We start from the raw sequence: 18,199 nt of genomic DNA, 5'->3' as shown, positions 1-18,199 counted from the left end.
CGTTACTGAACCAGCGGAGTAATATCTGTCTCTTATACACATCTAGATGTGTATAAGAGACAGGTATATGTATGTATGTATACATATATATATATATATATATATATATATATATATATATGTATATGTATATGTATTAAAAGGCAAAATACTGAAAAGCAACGACGCTATGGGAAAAAAGTCTGGATCTCTTGGTAGAGATATATGCAGTAATATATTATATAAACATATATTACTTTTTTAACAAACAGTTTAATAAATTAAACAGAAACATGTGTAAATGAATAATTTCAGGTCAGTATTAAGTCTTTACAGCAAGTATGCCAGAGATAAGCATAATATGCTTATCTCTGTACAAATTAGCTTCAGGTGTCTCGGGTTGTACATATATTATATGCCTTTAATATGTCGGCATGTCAAAGGTCAGAAACAGCATTTCCGGCCATTTTTTTTTTAGCAAATTGTTCCATTAGACCAAATAGAAAAATGAATGTTCAATTAAACCACAATTAATTCTCTACCGGCCACCAGTGGTGCAGATATATAAGGACTAAGGCTATGACATTGAAAAATGTCAAAGGTTAGAAACATCATTTCCGTCATTTTTAGAAAAAAAATTCTATTCATGGAGGTTCCAAACAAATTGGCACCAAACTTAACTCTCTACCACCAGTCGTTGCAGAGATAATAACGACTCGAAGGTCAGAAATGGCATTTCCGGTCATTTTTTTAGCTCATTTATTTTAGACCAAATAGAAACATGAATGATCCGAACAAATTGACACCACAATTAACTCTCTACCACCAGTGGGTGTGCATATGAGTATGACCTTAAAACATGTCAAAGGTCAGAAACAGCATTTCCGGTCATTTTTTAGTAAAATGTTCTATTAGAGCAAATAGAAATATGCATGTTCCGAATAATTTATTTATTTATTTATTTATTTATAATTTAATACCCCGGTAATCTTTAACGATTCCTTATTTTGCCTTTCTTGCGTCGGTTTACTTCCCATTGTTTTCTGGATGTGTGGCAATTGTTTGCTGATAAGTGACTATATAAAAACAGTACAGTACCGTATTTATTCGAATAAACTCACCGGGGTACGTTTAATTGTTGAGAAGTGTTTCTGAGAGGCGTCTATTCGAGGGAGGCGTTTATTTTGTTTTGTGTAAAATGATATGTATACTTAAATAAACGCCCTTTAATTTCACTGTAAATGTGGAGAGCTATGGATATACAGTAGTTTTCAGTTTCAGTTTTATTTGGCTCTCACTTTTTAAACAGTGGCACACACAAAAATGTGGTGCGTCCATAAAACATACAAATTACAAGTTGAGAAAAATAACAAAAATAATAAAAAACGATCGGTGAGAAGAGAAATACATAGCTAACTAGATTAAAGACTAACTAGAACAACAAAAATAATAATAAAAATCAATAGCAACAACAAAAATAATGAAATCAATAATAATGAAAATGAATATAATAATAAAAATAATGATAATAATATAATAATAAAAATAGTAATATCATACTGTAATATTAATTTAAAAGATCAATTACAAGCAAACACAAAGTGAGATGTATTGTACAAGGAGTAACCATGAAATATGAAATCAAAGGGTATTTTGGGATACCATTTCGGCATTTACCATCAGTTTTACTGGTTTTAATTTTGTTAACATTACAAACTACAAATTAATAATTAGTTGAGAAAAAAAAAATAAGGTAAATAAAGGAGGAACATACATGTGTTTCAAAGGAAACATGTTGTTTGATCCATTATAGAGGGGGGTACATGGTTACTTCATTGTTTTGTATACATATTTTTTCTAATTGTCCAAGCGGTAATGAGGTATTTTTTACAGTAATGATCAAAAATTTTGTCTAAATAATCAATATTAATCTCTGTTAAACTGTCTAAAAACAAATGATGTTTATATTCCATAGAGCCTTTTTCAAAGTCATCCCAAATCTGTTGGAGATCCCAGTAAATCAATTCATTTTTTAATTCTTCAAATCGGTTATCTCTGATTGTTTGAAGTCCATTACATTCGAATATAAAGTGGTCGACTGTTTCTATTTTATCGTCATTGCATATTTTGCAGTACATGACCGTCAAAATGTGTTATTTCCTGATCCATAAAGACATTCCAACCAGGTTAGAAAAAAACTGGAATAGAACATATACAGCGGTGGCGCGCCAGAAATTTGTCGATAAGAGGTCAGACATGTCCAAGGAGGGGTCCTAGCAAATGGGCCGACGAAGCCGGTCGACGCGGTCAGGAATAAAAATTTCCTTGTAGGGTTCACGTAGGGAGTTATGGCTTAGTATGGTCCAAAATGTGCCTTTAGACCCGGAATTTTAGGGATTAGCAGTCAAAATAACGTTATTTGGATAGGTAAATTATTGTTTCCTTTATCTGTGATCTGACGACCTAGTCCCGTGCATCGGACGACAGGAGTCCAGGCCTGTTCGACGGAGGAGGAAAATCCCCCTTCCCCCAGCTGGCGCCACCACTGTTTTATATGTTGAGAACACTGATCTCTCTATAATAGCTGGATTGCTCATTGGCTGGTTTTAGTGGTTTTAATTAGGCCACCGACGCCATGTTGGGGGGGCCTAAGTGACGTATAATTTTAGACAAGTTTCTTTTGCCAATTGTTTAAATTATTGTTAAAAATAATTCATGCAAAATTTGAATTTAACGTAATGATTATTATCATCTATGTACTTGATGTGACTTTTTATGCAGTTTAAGAAAGTGCAAGCAAAGTTATTTGCGTTGTTAGGGATCGACGTCACTATAACAACGCAACTTCGCTCGCGCTTTTGAAAACTGCATAAACAGTCGCGTCTAGTGGTTAAATAGTTTGAAAAAAATCCTAATTTAAATTTATTATTGAAAAGTATTGCAAGAATCGTTATTTTTAACTATAATTTACAACAAATGCAAAAAGAAACATTTCTAAACTGGTACGTCACATAGGCCCTCCAACATGGCATCGGAGGCCTCACTTTTTTCTGTACCAGGATTGGCCGATGAGCAATCCAGCTACAATAGTAGATCAGTGGTTGAGAATTGCTTCAATCAAAGAGTATAAAACTGCAAGAGGTCCGACTGCTCTGATTTTGTATGTAGCAAGGTATGCTGGCAATGCTAAATGTACTGCCACATAATTTAGAAACTCGTATGCGTTGATCGAATCTTTTAAAGGCCACACCCCTTCGTGGAAGTACTGCCGAATCCCCGGCAGTCGGACCTTTTGCAGTTTTATACTCTTTGCTTCAATTAGATTTGTTCAGTTATTAGACCAAACCACATAACATCATGACCAAACAACATAACGTCATGACGATTGCTGAAAACCGAAGATACAAACGGCATTATATTTCAGGGCCGGCGGAACGTTTTTCAAAGTGGGGGGCCCCACTTATAAGAAGGCGCGTAACAGGGGTCTTGGGTCGGGGGGGGGGGCAAAGGTAATAATTTTCCCGGTTAGTAATTTATCATACCCACCCCGCCCCCTCCCTCTATAGAAAACAATACGATAGGGCTTATCTTATTTATAGTATAGGCCACACACGTGTGTTTGAAACTAAATATAAGCATTTTCATCATGGTTTTATTTATTTACCGTAACAACAAATTTGAAGATTTTAGGCACTTTCAGAGGATGAAAAGGGCATTTATCAAGGGGCGGGGAAAGATTTTCCAAATATGGATATTTTCTCCTTGTCTCCCGGTGTTTTTAATTCTAATTTCGTCGGAATTGATCCAAAATCCCTAAAATGTGCAATTTTTAGAGGAAATTGGCCTACTCTGACAAGAAATTTGAGATTTTTAGGCACTTTCAGGGGATGAAAAGGGCATTTATAAAGGGGTGGGAAAGATTTTCCAAAGATAGATAATTTCCCCTTGTTCCCCGGTGGTTAGCCTACGCCATCTGGAAGCTTAGATCAAAGGAGTTAAGTGGAGAAGAGGTTGCAGGGTGTTGTGAGTCTGGTCATTATGATATCTTCCTTTTTATTCTTGCCTTTATTTTTCTCTCCTCTTTTTCTTTTCCTTTTTCCTTTCCTTTTCTCTTCCTCTTCTTTCTCTTCCCCTCCCTCTCCCCTCTTTCTTTTCTCTTATTACTCAGCCCGGTAAAAACCGTCGCCCCCCCCCGTCCCCCGCCTGTTACGTCACTGCCGTTCAATTTTGGATTTCCTTATGGCAGCCATAAAAAATACTATAAGATCTCACCTATAAATGAAGCCAACAATGTACTATTGACACCTGGGTAACCCCAATTGGGGTGGGGAAAACGACAACAGCCTCGTGAAAAAAATCTTTTGGTCTATATGTAATTTCAGACTCGTGGGATTCCACAAGCCTTTCAAATTACTAATTTAGTGTTAGACTTCAGGGTTCCAGCCTCTGGGACCGCCTCCAGTCTGGGCGCCGACGCCCACCTAGACTCTGCCGCGGGACCGTGGCCGACCATTCGGGTCATCAGTGACCGTCAGAGCAGAGTCATCGGAAACTGCTGCTCCTGACTAGGCGGATTAGAATTTAATCCAGGGCCATGGTTACCCTCATGCCAAAGGAAAATATCGGGTCGAAGTCCAGGGAGGGAGTGAAACTGTAGTTATCACCAACGGCGTTTTCTGAAACATTGAGGAGTTGTGTGCGCGCACTTATTTTGGCCACGATCGCATCTGACACATCTTTTGTAGGTCTATTAGTATAGCCATAGGCCTAATTTCAATTTTTAGGCTACCTGCAGTTTTTATTCATAAAACTAAACAGTGACGCAAGACGATATCAGACCAACGTTGTTCGATATTGGCAATCAAAAGTTATGTCTATCCTAAATTTGATTCTATAAGAATTAGGCATTTTAGAATTCCGGTGCAGCGGTCTATTGTGGTTTTTTTCTATACATTTCAAAAGCAACTGATTGACTCCTCATATTTAATTCCCCTCCTCACCAAATGTGCTCGTGTTTTTATCGCACTTTAATTGGCGCACTTTGTACGCGACTTTTGTAACAAAGTTGTCACACTTTGTAACTTAACCTGCAGTTTGAATGAAATTCTGTTGTCACTTGAAAATAACCTCTGCACTTTTTAATATTCAACTGTTCACACTTTTTCATAATGGAGCAGTCGAACCAAATGTCACACTTCGCACTCTATCGAGTTCGATAGATAAAAAATAGATTGTACACGTCAGTTTAATCCAATGGGTGCGTGTATGATTTAAAATATATAGCCTACTTTGAAATACATAACTATAAGTTAACAGATGGCGCCTCATACATAACAGAAACAAATACTGTAAGATGATAACCCTAAAATTTCGAAAAAGACAATCATTTCCATAGGGGTCCCCTATGAAGTGATGTATAATGCACGCCGCCGCCAAAGACGTCTCTTCTTCTAGGTTACTGTCGGAACCATGATTGTTTTAATTAAGGGATGTTGCTTAGTCAATCAATCAATCAATCAATCAATCAATCAATCAATCAATCAATTAATCAATCAATCAATCAATCAATCAATCAATCTTTTTTTGCTCAGCACTTTCTTCTGGACCATTTAAAATTCTTTCATTCAGTGAGTTTTTCTATTAATATTGTGTTGTCGCCCTCTAGTAAGTTAAAGGAGGCAATCCCACATTCCAATAAGGTGACATCATAGTTCTAGAGCTCATTATGACACATCGAGAGGTCTTGGTAACGTTGACGTCACTCTGCCGTCAATTCACCATGATATCATGCATAGGAAACCCCTCACAGTAATACCAGGGCTTCTTGCTATCTACTATTTTTGATTGCGAAAGTGACCAAATATAGTTCCATTGAATCCAAATGCATATCTAACATATATGAATTAATATAACGAGCATTTTTGTAAGCTTTTTCTCCGCAAAAAAATGTAAAATACGATTGTTTTAAACACAAAGTTATTCTTCAAATTGTAAATGTAACAAAGCGCCTTAATATTGCTAATAGAATGTATGTGATGCGGTCACCGTTGCCGCCATCTTACAACCTCTAAGCGACCCTCGCCCGAAATACCGTAAAAGCATTGGGTTTGTCTGAGAAATAACGCCCTACATAAGCTAAACTACCAAAATGTCGAAGGCTCAGGTAGAGCTCGCAAAAGTAGCGGAACAGGCAGAGCGTTATGATGATATGGCTGCTGCCATGAAAACTGTCGTTAAAGAAAATGCGAAAACTGGCGTAAACCTAACCAATGATGAACGAAACTTGCTGTCTGTCGCTTACAAAAATGTTGTTGGGGCAAGGCGATCATCTTGGCGTGTTATCTCGAGTATTGAAACGAAAGCGGATGTTGTGGAAAATGAAAGGAAGAAGCAGATGACTAAATTATACAAGGAGAAGGTTGAAGATGAGTTGAAAAAAATCTGCGGAGAAGTTTTGGTAAGCCACCTGATAGTGATAGATGTGTCATTATATTGCTTGTTGTATGACTTATAATTATGTTAATGAATAGGCCTAGCCTAGTAGGTAGCCTAGGCCTAGCCTTTTTGGATAGGCCTAGGCTAGGCCTTTGCTGGCTGGACTCGATCCAGCAGAAATACTGCAAAAACAGCCGCACCGTACACACATAACACCACCTATCAGTGTCAATCATTGTCCAGAGTCTAAACCAGCTTCCTACCTAGGCCTAGGCTTAAGCTAGCCTAGGCGGTAGTGTGGACTTTAGAACTAACTAAGGCAAAGTCAAAGTAGGCCTAGCCTAGAGCCTAGGCCTAGGAAGGAACTAAAAATCTTGGCTTGGCAGGTGGCCTGCAGCTCAGATCCAACACACCCAACACAACAAACAGGGTGTTTTTGTTGTGAGTTGAATTAGTGCAATGACAGATTAGGATAATACAATAATTACTAAAAAAAATTTAAAAAATTAATTTTTTTTTCAATACAATAGAAGGCATACGGGCGAGGGTGATAAACTAATCATTTTTTTAAATTGGGTTTTATGGCCCATGCGCACGTAAAAAAAATGCAGTGCACTCTTTGGAAAGGAAAACGACGGCATACTCAAAAGAATTATATAATATATTCACACTATAACATAATTATATGCAGAGTATTAACTTCCGATGACTTTATACAGATACTGTATTTATTGGCATTTACTTTTGAGAAAACTTTTTTTTATCATTCATATTTGTTCAGTGTATGCGAAACAGGATTTCTATAATTTGCGATAAGGTCATGTAAAATAAAGTAATTGGTTAGCATCCCCTCCCTACCATCCAAAAGGCCACTGACCCAATTTTTTTTTTTTTTTTTGAACAAAACACTTACTAACTCCATTTAATATAGGTTTGTTTTCCCACTCGTCTGCACACTAGCCAGACCACTTGCAGTTCTATGTTCTACTGTTGTTCGATACTGTAGCCACGTGGTATCCATACTGCCTGTTGTGTTGGAGTTGAATTGTGCGTATTTATATAGAGATAATTGCATTATGACTGTTATTCATAGGTAAAGTTTCCGCTTGCTATAGATGAATTACATAACTTGTATGCAATTTTTGTTTTGTTTTGCTGTTCTTACCTTTCGACACACCTTTCGAAAAAAAAAAAAAAAGAAGAAAAACCCTCCCTCCCTACCATGAAAATTGATAACATAAGGATGCTAACCAATTGTTTTATTTTACATGTCCTAATGAGAACGAAAACTTGACGTATATGTGACGTAGTCGTTATCGTTTTCGTAAAGTTGCGGAACGTCCTAATGTGCGAAACTTGTTTGTCATTGTACAGTTTAATGTTCATGTATGAGTTGTCATGACATTCATTGACGCTAGACCCTAGAACATGCGTTACCCAACTGATATTACTGATTGTTAATTAGCATGAATTAACCAATCAGAATATGCACTTTGTTGTGTGATAAGAATCCACAGGAAAGATGTCATTGCTGGGTCATTTATGCTGTGTTTCCACGCATAATAAAAAACTTTCCGATGAATGGTCTTAAATTCCCTCCAAATATCCTCCATGATGCAAAATTATGAACCACAATGCTGTGTGTTCCACATCAAAACATCCGTTTTGTTGACCTAGCAGGTGACAGACCCGTTTTGCGCGAGATGAATAGGCCAAGAAATCATTCTATACTATTCCTAGGTCTCTCTGGGAAATGTGCTGTCAATGGTGCTTCATATTGTAGCTACAGTATGGAGAGATTGAGAACAAGGTGAAAATACATGCTGGTTGTTTGGTGTATTTTACAGTGTAAATGATAATAAACGATAGGGAAAACCTAAGCCCAAAAAATTTACTCACTATTTTTTTTATAAGTATACTGGTTCTACTAACTACTAGTTCCCTTAGAAACATTCCCACAAAAATCGTTACGACCATGATTTGACCTCGGTCCTAGGTTATTTATTTTCGTATTCGGAGCCTTTTCTGATAAATTATCTAATTGTCATCCGATAACTTATTGGAAAATTTGTGCACTGTTTTCGCAGCGAAAAATAACAGAATGACTGCTTTCTGATAATTTATTGGCATAATAAGTGCTGCAGAAACATGGCCTTAGTGCTATTGCAGTGTGTGATTAAGATGGCCATGGACGAGGAGGTAAATTCCTACTATGTGATAACATTGAACAATTCTGGGCTCATTAATAAATATAATAATGTAATTGAATTGATGTATGAATTCATATTAACAAGTACAGTACCATGATAATGTATACTAATACAAGTATAAACAATTTATATATAAACAATTTTGATGGTTTGATATGTAATTGATTAAAATCTCTTCATTTGTAGTGCCGAACTATTGATTACATATAAGGGCAAATAGAAAAATTTATTAGATTATCTTTCCCGCCTGCGTCAAAAATTTGGGAAATATTGATGCGGGAATAAAAAAAAAAATTTTTTTTGCCGCATCAATTATTTCAACAGCATAAAAATAACATTGCAAGTTTGTGACTTCAAATACATTTTCTTTAAAAAAACTATAATATTAAACCAGTTTTTATACAATATTTACTATTACAGGCCCGGGTACAGGCCAAATATAAACAGTCCCTCCCTCATCGATGAAAACAAAAGCGAAATAATTTATTGTACTGATTAAAAAAATTTAAAAAAAACCGCACTCACTCATCAATTTAAAAAAAAAAAAAAGGAGTGATAATCTAATAATTTATTCTATGCCCTATTCTGGCTATCAAATTTTGTTTTACAAAAAACATGTGACATGCCTAAATATGGTCATGATGACATCACATCATGACCATATACAGGCACATCATAGCTATATATGGTCTTACCAACATAACATTTTATAATCTGGACAGGGAGCGCTATATGCTGCAGCAAATGTGTATTCATTCAAAGACGCACAAAAGGATGTTGTATACAAAACTTTTAAATAGGTTGAAATAAAATGCATTTCATGAAAATGATAAATTTGCAATTTGTTTTTCTTCTATTCTAGGAATTGCTGGACAAGGATTTAATACCAAATGTCAATTCTGATGAAGCAGTTGAAAGTAGAGTGTTTTATTTGAAGATGCAGGGAGATTACTATCGTTACCTAGCTGAAGTGGCTTCTGGGGATGAAAGATCTTGTAAGATAATCTTTTTTTTTTTCCATTCTTAGTTTATTGTTTTGAAATTGCACACATTATAATTATTAATGAAAAGTAGCCATTCACACAAGGAGAATTTTAGCTGTCATTGACTTGTTATTCTGAACAGTTTCCTTTTTAAAGAATAAGTGAGTTTTTTGTTTATCAATAATTGTTAATGATCAGTGTTTCAAATGGCATGGATGTGCAAAACTTCCAGAGCATGGTTGTACAGGTACTGTATAGCTGTAATGACTAGCTGATATTTGCAAATGAATAAAATTGATAGCATCAAACTGTTAATGTTATTTCCTCACCTTTGTAGCTGGCCCTCTCAATGATTGGAAATGTCTTTGTATTTTCTTAAATTCAAATTATTCAATTATTTAGTAAATGTCTGTGTATTTCTGTGTTGTACAGCCATTGTAGAGCAATCAAAAATAGCATATGTATCGGCTTCAGAAGCGAGCAGTAAAATGGATTCAACGCATCCTATTCGACTTGGCCTCGCTCTAAACTTTTCCGTCTTCTACTATGAAATTTTGAATGACCCAGAAGAGGCTTGTAAACTAGCTAAAAAGGTAAGTTTAAGATTTCATTTGTCCTTACAAAATAAAATTTACAAATAATTGCTTTTAATATAAAGTTTGTTAAATTTTTGTTTTTTTCAAATTCTCAAAACCCAGATTGGCTGAGGCCCCTTGAATCTGCCATAGGAGAAGTAGAAAATGTTTGACCTAAAGATATACTAGAATACTCTAAAATGAAAATACATAAAGACTATGAATTGGTTGATAAAGATTTTTATTGAATATTTGAGAGTTAGTCATGTCAAAGAATGTCTAAAGCTACTCATTTACAAATTATCGATTTTATGGTTCATGCATCCTATTTATAATATTCATTGTGGATGTTGCACAAATAATAATTATTGATTAGTTTTTATATAGTACTATAACAAAGTAGCACTCTATGTATTTGTGATTTTTGTTATTTTGTTATTGTTGAATTATTTTCACTATAGTGAACCTGACTGGGAACTTCAGTCCCCATTGTGAAATTGAATGAAACCCCTTCTTGGACTGTTTTTCTTTGATTACACTAGAGCTGCCAAATGTTACCTTGCATTGAAACCACAGACTTGGCAGTGGTCCTGTTTATTATTAAAATAATTCCACTAACATTGATGATGTTGATAACAAATTGCTATGTGGTATTATTGCAAAACCTTTGAAAGTAACATTGACTTGGCTTGTGATTGTCTATAGGCTGAGCAGGCCTACCTACCTAAACTTTAAAAGGCTGGTGAAAGGCATTTCACAGAATTTTTGCCAAATTCAACAAAATATATAAAATCCACTAAAAAAATTAATGAAGAACCTGATTAATATCAATTGTTTAACCTGTTACCGTATGGCTGCCATTAATGCAACAATTTTAAGTTTAAAATAGGGATTGGTGATGCATTGAAACACACCATTTTGTGCTTCAAATGAATATCTCAGCTTGCATGTTGATGCATCCTGAAGAAATTACTACCGAACAGTGGCGTATCTAGGGGGTGCGCGGGGACGCACTCCAAAAATCACTTGCAGGTAGTTCCATTGAGACTTCACCTTCACCCCCCTCCCATCAGCACCCCCATTTTAAGACTTCTAGATACGCCACTGCTACTGTATATTTATGATTAAAAACCCAGGGTAGAATAAGCCCTAGGCCCATTTACTGTACATCGCAGACAATTTGCGCCCTTAACTAAAGTAAGGTATTTGAAAGCTGTAATGAAGTTGACCAAAGTATTGCCACTGTTTAGGCTTTAAGGGTTTATGCTAGATGCTAGCCTCCTATCTGGCTGGTTAATCGTTTTTTGTTTATCTTTTTTTTGAAGGCTTTTGACACGGCAATATCAGAACTAGATTTGGTCCAGGGAGATGGATTCAAGGATAGTACACTTATCATGCAACTGTTGCGAGATAACTTAACAGTAAGTTAAATCACTGTATAGCAATTAACAATTGCATTGTTCCAAATTTCAACTATCATGTTGTATTGTCAACAATAATTATACCTTGATTGATGTACTATGCACTGAATTGTACGTGTCTTAATTTTCACAGTTGTGGACAAGCGACAATTTAGAAGGCGGCGAGGGAGATGATGGCGATGCTGGTAATTAATAGAATTTCTCTACATTCACATTCTTGGCAAGCTGTATGTATACAGGAGAGACCCAGTTAAGGACGGGCACATGTAGTATCGCAACTGCAGGGCGCAAATGCTAGATGTACATCCTGTTCCGACAATTTTCGCTTTGGTGTTGTCTCCGGTTGGGTGACACAGAGCCAAAATTTGATTTGCTCCGTTGTGTTTTTTCTCACTGGGGATCGTGTAAGTAAATATGCGACTTTTGAACGTCTTGTTACATGTCTTTTTTCTACAAATTGCTTCGATATTAAAGATAGTGATTAATGCGGGAGTAAGATTTTTGAGACAAGTCGTATTTGGAAGGAATGAGAGTAAAGCATTACAGAATCCTCTTGAAATTTGTAGTATAATTGAAAGATAATTTGATTCTGATGGTGGTGGTGGTTAATGACAGCCATTCAGTTAAGACAGACCACCTTGTGTCTCGGAGTATTCCCCCCGCGTGATGTCTGCGCATACATATTTATAGCTACATATCTATACTTATTACAAAATCATACATATCTACTGGCTGTTATTCAATTAACGATGTAACCCAGGTAATTGGAATGTCATTTGTTGACCCTATCCAAAATAATTACTTAACAGTTATGAATTATTAATTGTATAACACTGCAACTTTTCAGTTTGGCTGTTTACAAATGGTACGCTCTGACATCTTCTTCCAAGCATGGCATTTTAATTTTTGAATCTTTCTAAGCATCATTTAATTTTGACTTAGCTGTTAGGTTTTGATGTGATGTGTACAAACACTTTGTTGTAATATGTCTATTGATGTTAAAGATTAAGTAGAACAACTGAAATTAAACTTTATAATAATTTGGAAGCGGTTTTTTGAAAAACAGATTTTAAGTTAAAAGGGAGATAATTATGCAAGTTAAATTTTACTCTTGAAACTTTTCTTTTTTCATATGGTTCAAAACTTCATTACGTTTGCGAACTTAGTGGTAGTTAAATAGAATGTGTAACACTGGGCAAATCTTTATGCTTTTAGTTTTGAAAATGTATGCATATCTGCTAGGAGATATCTTGTGAATGGTCTTCACTGTTTATTGAATGTGTTTAAGTGCTTGTATAGGATACTGGTACTGGCAATGATATCAGATATTGCATCTGATCTTTACATGGGAGATTGATTAATATAGGAAATTCCATTTCGATATCCTTATTCTAACTTCAATACAGTACACTACTTCATTGTGCATTAAATGCAATTGGAAGAAGGGTTTTTATTTTCCTGAATGAGGTGTTAAAAATTACTAAACATTTCATAGGCAATTATAAACAATATACTTATTTTATTGGTAGCTTCTAGATTCTGATAATATGCTGATCGTTAAGAGAAAGAAAACAAACGTTGATATTTTAATGAGGTAGAAAGAACATGCAGTTATATATACTATGATTAGGTTCGCAAGTTAGGAAATCGAATGATTTAAAACAAAATGAAATACATTTTTACATGGTATAAGGCTAGTGGCAGTTATAACCATTTGTAGATGGTCGATTTACTTGTCTATTTAACAATACAAATTCTAGTTGTAATAATAGTCATAGATCTTGTTAATAATTTCAGTTTTTTTTTGTATGGATGTTTTGCACAAGGCAATTCAACTAGATTCTGCCATGTCACTTAAGGACGCATCTTTAGTTTTATTTCTGTTCTTGATAGCGGATCAAGATTCCTGTTGTAATTTAATTATGCTAATTAAAAAAAGGCATAGCACACTTGTTCTGTTGTCTATATTTTGTAACTGTGTTGGTTTCACAATAAGTAACGGCGATTCAAATGGCCGAGCAGTTAAGGCAGGGGCTCTGCAACCTACAGTCATAATATCACCGCTGGTTCAAACGGCATGCTCGCCTATGGTTCTGGTGGTTGAACAAGTCTTCTCGCATAAGGACTATAAACCGTAGGCCCAGTGTACACAATTTGGCTCATGTGCACTTAAAGAACACAGTTAACAGTAAAACGTTCAATCTTTTCTTCCATTTCTGGTATAATAATCACTATATTAATGTAATAAACCTAACCAGAAAAACGAACTACCAATGCAAGTGTCGTCGGATTGAGTGCACATGTTTACGATGACGAAACAAATGCTAGATAGGATTGCGAAGTACATGTAAACAACACAATTCGACGATCTAACAACTAGAAAGGACGCGATAGAAAGGTCTATAAAACATCCAGATGTTTGAATATGTGTTAAGTGGAAAAATGCCAGCGATTAAAATAATTTGATTTTTATTGAAGGTAAATTCACCTAGGCTCTAGCGTTGTATCCATGCAGCTGCACTGTCGGTTCGTGCTAGGCCTGACTGGTGCTCAATGGCAGGGGATAGCTAGGCCTATAGGTATTTGAAACATTTTTCAATTTACGAACACCATCTGGGTACCAAGGCGTACATAAAATGGACGTTTTACTGTACTTTACAACTTTTGAGACGAGTAGGGGGTAAACCCTTGGTTCATACAGCACAGTCTGTTGATGAGAGATAGCTGGTAGGTACCAGATAGCTCAGACATGAAGAGACCCTTTGGGGAGCAGCAAGTTGTTGTATGAGCTAGTCCACACCTTACGCGCTTTGAGACTTCGGTATAAAGCGCTATACAAACTGAACCACATTACATTTATTAATAATGGCAACAAAATTCTGTTTCATATATCAAAACATTTATTTCATGTTTACAAATGGATGGAATGTTTCAATTAGACCCGCTAATGAAATAATATTTAAACTTTTATTTTAATACATTACAGTACTGTATTATAAAACATTTGTATAAACACCCATCCAAAAAGAGTGACAAATATAAAATGGATCATTCAAAGCACAAACATTTCATAAAATTACAAAATACAGCAAAGTTGTCACTCCTTTATACACATCAACAGATAAAATAATAAATATGCGGACCCGGTAGGGTGAACGGGAGAATGCGCCCCTTGTTTTGGTAATAAATTTTTAAATTTCAATACATATCATAATAACCTTTACTTATCTAAAAAAAATTTGCACCACTGTTTTTCTCCTAAGTATTTCTGATATCGCCATTTGACTTAAGGAGGTGAGGACAAACAAAGAAACACATAATGTGGCGTAAATGCTCGAATAAGCGCTGCAGCGCTTATAAGAAAGTATTGGTGTGGTGCTTTCTATGCCTGTTACCATGTTAACGATATGACCTATTCCCATAGTTAAGTAGGTCATACATCCTCATAAATGAACGTTTATAAAGAAATGCTTGTCTTATAGTGTTATTTATTCATTTCAACACCGCATACATTGTATTTAATACCTTGTTTCTCAAAGTGTTTATTACACACAGGGTAATATATACTCTCAATTAAACACTGCAGCACTTAATCGAGAGCGGCATTTAGCAAAAAAAAAAAAAAAAAACAATTTTGGTGCGGCTGTTATTTAAACATTTACGGTATACTGTATATATTGCCTGTCATAATTCACAACAAAATGTGGATGATTGCATCATGTATAATATTTAATACAGTACAGTTTTAAACAAGGCTGCTGAAAATTATAAAAAGTAGAATACAAACATGAAAATCAAAATTTTTGTTACTGTGGCTATTAAAGTTTGTCATGCCTTTTTTTAACTTCTTAATATATTTCCTTAGCACTTGCAGTCCAAATGGAATGGTCATTTGTTATACACGCATTTTAATCAAGGTATTCTGTCAATATGGAATGTTAGCGGAGGACATAAATCAGACATGTTAACACATTCCTAAATCCTAATCATTAGTAATATGTACTTGAAAGCCAATACCTCAAGCAGAAAGTGAATGCATGTACAGTGCAGTTACAAACTTTTTCCGTCGAGCCAAAACATCCATTTATTGTCTGGGTATTTTGTAAAATATTATATACAGTTCCTTAAAAAACTAGTACAGGCCTCTCTCCAATTAAAGACCACTTTTGGGACCAGGGTTTTTAGCAGCTTTAATAAAGGTAAGACATTTGTTAATTTGGGACCACAGTAAAGTGGTCTTTAATTGGAGGTGGTCTTTAATTAGAGGGAGACCTGCAGTAAAAAAAAAAAAATTAGCAGTATCGGTAGTTTATGTTAATAAATCTTATGTTTCAAAGGGGGAAGAAATAACTACTACTGTACTGCAAATTTGTAACTAAACATAAAGCATTTTAAATGCTAGTCTATTTTTATAGTGCATTTCTCTGCTAAGAACGAGTACCATGAGAGCTGTTTATAATGTTCTGACGAAAGCAGTGGAGGGCTTATAAAGCTCAGCTCGTACTACCAAATTTTATGTGACGTGTCCATATATGGGTATGATGATGTCATATTACACCCAAATATGGGCATATCACATTCTTTGACTAAAAAACTGTTGTATGCCTATATATAGTCATGATATTCCTACATATGGTCATGATGTGAGGTCATCATGACCATATTGCATATTTTTGTCAAATAAATTTTGGTTGTGTGGTGGGGCAAAACATCACTCCTATGATAATTTCCTGCCGCAAACTCATTAAGTCTTTAGGTGTCGCGGCACTGGTCAACATTCAAACCATACTCAGCTTCACCCACATCCATTTGTTCTGAATTGAACTGAATATTATCCACACATCCTTGAAATTTGGTACCAAATAAGAAGTTTGTTGCCATGGCAATATCATCTTCTGAACTAAATCCACCTGTAAAGCAAGACATACTGGATTAAGTATCACACTTTGAGTCTACCAGTTAATAAAGTGGTTAATTATCATTGTTAATTTATTCTTCAATATTTTAAAAATTTCCATTTTCTAGAGCTTTGGAATAAATCATCATTTCTTATATTACTGCCAGGCTCGTTACCAGCATATCATCATTATCATTATTATCATGTAAGCAACCATTTATCCTTACCCTTTTAATCAAAATCAACATCATTATCACGATTATCACATTATTATGATAAATTAATTAATAAAAAAAGATGTACTAATACATAAAACAGATAAAATTAATAGAACAATAACCATTGAATAACATAAAATGATTTAAAGAATATAATAATGCAGTATCATCCATATAGCAATCTTCAGGTAAGGACTGGGCAAGACCAATGTTAACAAATGATGGAGAATGATTAATGGATTTTTTTTTCACTGGATGTTTCATTATCTTTTCCAACTCACCTACGAAAAAGCCGTCGGCGTCCAAAGCTGTGAACGTGCCAGCAAGATTGAGAGTCTCATCAAGACTACCGTCAACAAACAAATCCACGAGAGTATCGACTCTAAATCAAAGATAATAACAGAAGTGACAGTCTTTGGAAACAGTGTTTACCTTATGCATCATTCTCGGTAACGAACCCCTTGACGTCCTCAGATACTTAGGCTAAAAATACCTGCAGCATGGCATTCGAGCTTAATTCCTCTATATTGATCAATTAATGGGTTTCTAGCCTTGGGGATATTAGTTTCGAGCTTAGTACAGTATCAAGTAGATTACCTATCATCTTTTCAGTTGATTATTTAACCTTTATTTTGTACAAGTGCAAGATTTTCCATGAAAGAAGTAATGAAGCAGATTAGTGGATATTAATTCTCATCTTGGTCTAATTCTAATTGACGATTAGTTCACAATTATTTATTATGACTTATGTTGCAATTTATATCATGCATTACTTATGCACTTCAGTACAATCAATATATAACAACAACGATAACAACAACGATAATAATAATAATAATAATAATTTAACAATAATTACAATATAATAGCAATAATAATAAGAATTATTGAAGCCTTCAACGTGACCTTTCCTCTAAGCCACGCCGTGCCCCTTGGACATTGTTGCTAAGGTGACACAAAACAACAGTGTTAAAAAATATGCACACACATGCATTTGTGGGACAACATGTGTACTTGTTTAGTTTACTGCATTTCATAATTGTTTTAGCATTTTTACTGCCAATTTCCTTTTTTGGAGCAATAAAGTTTACCTTATCGTAACTTATTCTGATTGGTCAGTTAAGTGTGATTGACAGTGCAGAAAGATCCATTTTATAAGGACTGCTAAACATATTTGGTCATTATTCATTTTTAATAATTTAAGTGACAGTCACATTTGTTTATCACATGCCAATGCACAGTCTTTAGAAAGATCTGTCCAAATTATCAAATTTTCTGACAAAAAACTGTTTAGAAAGTATAATACATACTCCAAGTATTGAAATACACGCCATCGTGTATTTCAATACTTATCTGAGATTTATCAGTGGACCTTTCGGTTTTTGGAAAACGCTCCGTAAAAACTGTTTTGTGCCCATATATATTCATAACGTGCCTATATATGGTCATGATGTGATGTCATCATGACCATATTTAGGCAT

General features: G+C 35.0%; 2 protein-coding genes across 2 annotated transcripts in view; one reads left to right on the top strand and one right to left on the bottom strand.

The window, feature by feature from the left end:
* The first annotated feature begins 6,027 nt into the window (after nucleotides 1–6,027).
* LOC117104108 (14-3-3 protein beta/alpha-A-like) lies at nucleotides 6,028–13,552 on the top strand. The gene is made up of 5 exons (XM_033244770.1): nucleotides 6,028–6,436; nucleotides 9,487–9,619; nucleotides 10,040–10,200; nucleotides 11,508–11,603; nucleotides 11,737–13,552. Exons 1-5 carry the CDS (start codon nucleotides 6,128–6,130, stop codon nucleotides 11,794–11,796), a joined length of 759 nt encoding a protein of 252 aa, XP_033100661.1. The 5' UTR covers nucleotides 6,028–6,127; the 3' UTR covers nucleotides 11,797–13,552.
* Nucleotides 13,553–14,480: 928 nt separating this feature from the next.
* Nucleotides 14,481–18,199, bottom strand: part of LOC117104107 (protein eyes shut homolog) — a 51,069-nt gene continuing 47,350 nt past the window's right edge. Inside the window, exons 45-46 of the mRNA XM_033244769.1 lie at nucleotides 17,000–17,100; nucleotides 14,481–16,513 (exon numbers count right to left, since the gene is read on the bottom strand). Coding sequence (XP_033100660.1) covers nucleotides 16,356–16,513; nucleotides 17,000–17,100 — 259 coding nt within the window. The 3' untranslated portion in view covers nucleotides 14,481–16,355. The remainder of the gene's footprint in view (nucleotides 16,514–16,999; nucleotides 17,101–18,199) is intronic.

Source organism: Anneissia japonica, unplaced genomic scaffold, assembly GCF_011630105.1.
Source record: "Anneissia japonica isolate Jap-2015-1 unplaced genomic scaffold, ASM1163010v1 scaffold2564_len425606_cov169, whole genome shotgun sequence".
In the NCBI taxonomy this organism is placed as follows: Eukaryota; Metazoa; Echinodermata; class Crinoidea; order Comatulida; family Comatulidae; genus Anneissia; species Anneissia japonica.
The sequence above is the reverse complement of the archived record's forward strand: the minus strand, read 5'-3'. Positions and strand labels throughout refer to the sequence as shown.